The 5,000-nt window shown below is 59.7% G+C and overlaps 1 protein-coding gene across 1 annotated transcript in view; it reads left to right on the forward strand.

Moving 5' to 3' along the window:
* The first annotated feature begins 4,023 nt into the window (after positions 1–4,023).
* The window catches only part of LOC111608386, a 2,076-nt gene continuing 1,099 nt past the window's right edge, over positions 4,024–5,000 (forward strand). Inside the window, exon 1 of the mRNA XM_023332307.1 lies at positions 4,024–5,000. This exon is cut by the window's right edge and continues 400 nt beyond it. Coding sequence (XP_023188075.1) covers positions 4,024–5,000 — 977 coding nt within the window.

Genomic DNA, 5,000 nt, shown 5'->3' on the forward strand with positions numbered 1-5,000 from the left:
GGATCAAAACACTTTGTCATTTTTCGCTCAAAGTCCTCTTTTTTACTCTCTCCTATAATCCCCGCCGGTTGGGATTTTTCTCCGTAAGGTCTCGAAATCCCGTCTATTGCCGAAGCCTTGGTGAAGCCCCGATTTTAGCGGGGATGGGCAATGGTTTGGAGGTCCGCCAAACTTCCGACGGTTATCACGGAGGCAGCATGCACACCGCAAGTCCGGGCTTCCACGCAACCGAAGCAGGGTGCCCGAGAACCGGTGCACCTCCAGCTTCCCGAGGGAACCGGAGGAAACACCGGCCACGTGCACACCGCAAGTCCGGGCTTCCACGTAGCTCCCAACCGACCCGGAGAGGCCACGGCCCCATCAGATGGGGCTAGGACACTCACCGGACCGGCCGGAGCCCACGGCCAGGGCTAGGAGCTCCAGCCAGCACCTGGGACCGCTGCGAAGCCGTCCACAGAGCACCGTCTGCAGCCTTTGCCCTGCCCGTCCTCCTCCACCGAGCTTTCACGCAGCTCACAACCGAACCAGAGAGGCCACCGGTCCATCAGATGGACCGAGGACGCTCACCGGACCGGCCGGAGCCCACGGCCAGGGCTAGGAGCTCCAGCCAGCACCTGGGACCGCTGCGAAGCCGTCCACAGAGCACCGTCTGCAGCCTTTGCCCTGCCCGTCCTCCACCGAGCTTTCACGCAGCTCACAACCGAACCAGAGAGGCCACCGGTCCATCAGATGGACCGAGGACGCTCACCGGACCGGCCGGAGCCCACGGCCAGGGCTAGGAGCTCCAGCCAGCACCTGGGACCGCTGCGAAGCCGTCCACAGAGCACCGTCTGCAGCCTTTGCCCTGCCCGTCCTCCTCCACCGAGCTTTCACGCAGCTCACAACCGAACCAGAGAGGCCACCGGTCCATCAGATGGACCGAGGACGCTCACCGGACCGGCCGGAGCCCACGGCCAGGGCTAGGAGCTCCAGCCAGCACCTGGGACCGCTGCGAAGCCGTCCACAGAGCACCGTCTTCGGCCTCAGCCCGGCTCACCTTTGCCCGTGCTTTCTCGCTTCCACGGAGCTCAGAACCGACCCAGACAGGCTCCAGGCCCATCAGATGGGCCTGGGACACTCACCGGACCGGCCCGAGCCCACTCCTGTACCGCCCCAGTGATCCACAAAGCCAGAGAGACATTGTGGAAAAACGGCTTAAAATGCTGGAAAAAGCCGAAAAAAAGTTCAATAAGGAGCCTTCTCTACGCTCTGGAACTCCCACGGAACCTGTCTGGGCTCTCACCGCACCGTCCAGAGCCCACCACAGAGATCCAGAGAAGCGGAGAGAAAATCTGGGAAAAACGGCTTAAAATGCTGGAAAAAGCCGAAAAAGGGGTCTGAATCGGCCTTATCTGAGCTCCAAAAGACCCCTAAAACCTCTCTGGATCAAAACACTTTGTCATTTTTCGCTCAAAGTCCTCTTTTCCAACTCTCTCCTATAATCCCGCCGGTGGGATTTTTCTCCGTAAGGTCTCGAAATCCCGTCTATTGCCGAAGCCTTGGTGAAGCCCCGATTTTAGCGGGGATGGGCAATGGTTTGGAGGTCCGCCAAACTTTCGACGGTTATCACGGCTTCTGTGAACCGTTTAGAGACGACTCCGCCGCACAGGGCCCTTCTCTGGACCGCGGGCTGTCGGCCCATGGTTGATTTTGGCCGAAAATATGCATTTTTGACCGTTTTGACCAATTATGGTTTTCGACTTATAATTCCGCCTACGGACGTCCCAGAGGCCAACCGACCACACCAGAGGATTCTCCGGACTCTGGCCTTTCCGGCAATATGCGGCTTGCCCCGGGGAAATGCGTTTTTAAAAAAATTTATGGAGGTCGAAAATCACCGGGGCCTCCGGAGCCCCGAGGCCGACGACAGTGAGGTGCTGCGGATACGGCCGCCTGCGCAGGTGCCCTCCTCTGGAAGTCCGAAATTTTTACTTTTTCCCAGGAACACGGGAGTAACATAGGCGTGATCAGGGCATCGTGCTGGGCTTATTGATCCTACTTTCGAGCCCCCTGGTCCCCGGGAAAGTGCCTTTTCGAACCCTTTGAGCAGTTTGGGTTTTTGATTTTTAATTCCGCCTACGGACGTCTCAGAGGCCAAACGACCACACCAGGCTACTCTCCGGACTCTGGCCTTTCCGGCAATATACGGCTTTCCCCGGGGAAATGCGTTTTTAAAAAAATTTATGGAGGTCGAAAATCACCGGGGCATCGGGAGCTCGAGGCCGAGGACAGTGAGGTGCTGCGGATACGGCCGCCTGCTTGAGGGACCCCCTCTGGAAGTCCGAAAATTCAACTTTATCCCAGGATGATGGGAGTCACATAGGCGTGATCAGGGCATCGTGCTGGGCTTATTGATCCTGGTTTGGAACCCCCTGGTCCCCGGGAAAGTGCATTTTTGACCGTTTTGACCAATTATGGTTTTCGATTTTTAATTCCTCCTGCGGGCGTCCCAGAAGCCAAACGACCACACCAGAGGATTCTCCGGACTCTGGCCTTTCCGGCAATATGCGGCTTCCCCCGGGGAAATGCGTTTTTGAAAAAATTTATGGAGGTCGAAAATCACCGGGGCATCGGGAGCTCGAGGCCGAGGACAGTGAGGTGCTGCGGATACGGCCGCCTGCTTGAGGGACCCCCTCTGGAAGTCCGAAAATTCAACTTTATCCCAGGACGACGGGAGTGACACGGCCGTGATCAGGGCAATATTCTGAGCTTATTGATCCTGGTTTGGAACCCCCTGGTCCCCGGGAAAGTGCCTTTTCGAACCCTTTGAGCAGTTCGGGTTTTCGATTTTTAATTCCTCCTGCGGACGTCCCAGAGGCCAAACGACCACACCAGGCTACTCTCCGGACTCTGGCCTTTCCGGCAATATGCGGCTTCCCCCGGGGAAATGCGTTTTTGAAAAAATTTATGGAGGTCGAAAATCACCGGGGTCCTCCGGAGCCTCGAGGCCGAGGACGGTGAGGTGCTGCGGATACGGCCGCCCGCGCAGGTGCCCTGCCCTGGAAGTCCTGGAAGTCCTGGAACCTCACGCCCCCTCCGGACCGCGGCATCCCACTGTTAAGCACCCCTAACTCGGACTGGACCCTCCAGCACGCAAGGCCCTGAGGTTCGTGCCCCTGGGAAGGCGGCCGGTCTTCGAGTCGAGAAATTTGCACTAAGTCCCGTCGACACTTAGACATTTTCTCGGCTCCGTGCCCCTGGGAAGGCGGCCGGTCTTCGAGTCGAGAAATTTGCACTAAGTCCCGTCGACACTTAGACATTTTCTCGGCTCCGTGCCCCTGGGAAGGCGGCCGGTCTTCGAGTCGAGAAATTTGCACTAAGTCCCGTCGACACTTAGACATTTTCTCGGCTCCGTGCCCCTGGGAAGGCGGCCGGTCTTCGAGTCGAGAAATTTGCACCGAGTCCCGTCGACACTTAGACATTTTCTCGGCTCCGTGCCCCTGGGAAGGCGGCCGGTCTTCGAGTCGAGAAATTTGCACCGAGTCCCGTCGACACTTAGACATTTTCTCGGCTCCGTGCCCCTGGGAAGGCGGTGTAAGGAGGGGGTGGGAGGGAGGGTGCCCGTCCGAGCCGTAGCCCCGAGCGAGCGACTTTCGTTCCGCCGGGCCCCCCCGCGGACGGGGCGGGCCGGCCCCTAACCCGTCTTAGGATCGTAAGGGAGCCTCCCGCCGTCCGGGGAGGAGCGGCGCGGCTCTCGGGACGCCTGTCCCCCCGGTCCGGCCCTGAAGGCAGGCCCTGAAGGCAGGCCCGGAGGGACAGCCCGAAAATTCGGCCCCGATTTCGGGGTCTAACGAGGCCAGGTGTCGCCAATTAGGCTCGATTGGAAGCCGATCATCAGGAGCTTCCCTGATTGGACGCCCTGAATTGGGACCAGGTGTTGCCAATTAGGCTTGATCGGGGGGGCGGGGGGGAAGCACGCCTGCATATATAGCTGGGCTGCGGAGGTGCCCTGCTTCTCAGTTGCTATCTGACTCTCGCGGAGTGATGACGGCTTCTAAGTTTAAAAATCGTTGCCCTGTTTGCCAGAGCAAATCTTGGCGCCTGCGGAGCCACTTGGATGACGTTCATAGCGTCAGGAACGCCCAGGAGCGAAGGATCCTGTTGGCGTTTGCCAGAGGGCGAGTGAGTGTCCGCGGAATGAAGTGCCCCGTCCGCGGATGCGCTTACGGGGGGTCCAGGGTGGCGCAGCACCTCCAAGACGCTCACCGTGATCTGGGTGCCAAGGAGAAGAGGCGGCTTTTGAGGAAGCTCCAGTGGCGCAAAACGCTTAGGCAGGTGAGAGAACTTCGGGCCTCGGGTCCCGACCCGCCGTTAGCCACCAGCTTGGACCTGGACGGTTCACGGGGCAGGGAAGAAGCCGCCGCCGCCGCTTCCCCGCCTCCCCCCCCTACTCTTTCCCCTCCCTCGCTGGCTTCGGAAGTGGTGCAGGGGCGAGGGCTTCCCGGCCGACTGAGCCCCAGTCCTTCCCGTTCGACCTCGGCGGACTCCCCGCCACCAGAGCCGGAGCCATGTCTTCCCGGCGGGCTTGGCACCAGTGCCGACGTGCCAGCCGCGGACTCGGTGGTCGTCGAGGAGGAGGAGATTGCCGGAGGGCCGGAGATCGGGGACGAACCGCAGGCGGAGCTGACTGGACTGCCGGAGATAAGGGACGAACCGCAGGCCCCGTCCTCCAGCACGGTTAGTAAGCTGATTACATTTCCTCCAGTCATCCGTTGCTACCTGCAGGAATATAACCGGCATCTGACCGGGGCTATACGCTCGCGAAAGCATGTTGAAAATGTTAAATCAAAGATGGGTCGAATTGTTGCATTCCTCAGCTACATGAGCCGTAATAAGACCGCCCTGGGCTCCTGGCGCTTCTTGGATGACGCCGGACGCATACTTGCCTGGCCCGCTGAACTCAGCCGTCAGCAGAAGGCCGTGACTACCGTTAAGGTTTACCTGGTAAACACAACCCAATT

Source organism: Xiphophorus maculatus, chromosome 4 (genome assembly GCF_002775205.1).
Source record: "Xiphophorus maculatus strain JP 163 A chromosome 4, X_maculatus-5.0-male, whole genome shotgun sequence".
Classification (NCBI taxonomy): domain Eukaryota; kingdom Metazoa; phylum Chordata; class Actinopteri; order Cyprinodontiformes; family Poeciliidae; genus Xiphophorus; species Xiphophorus maculatus.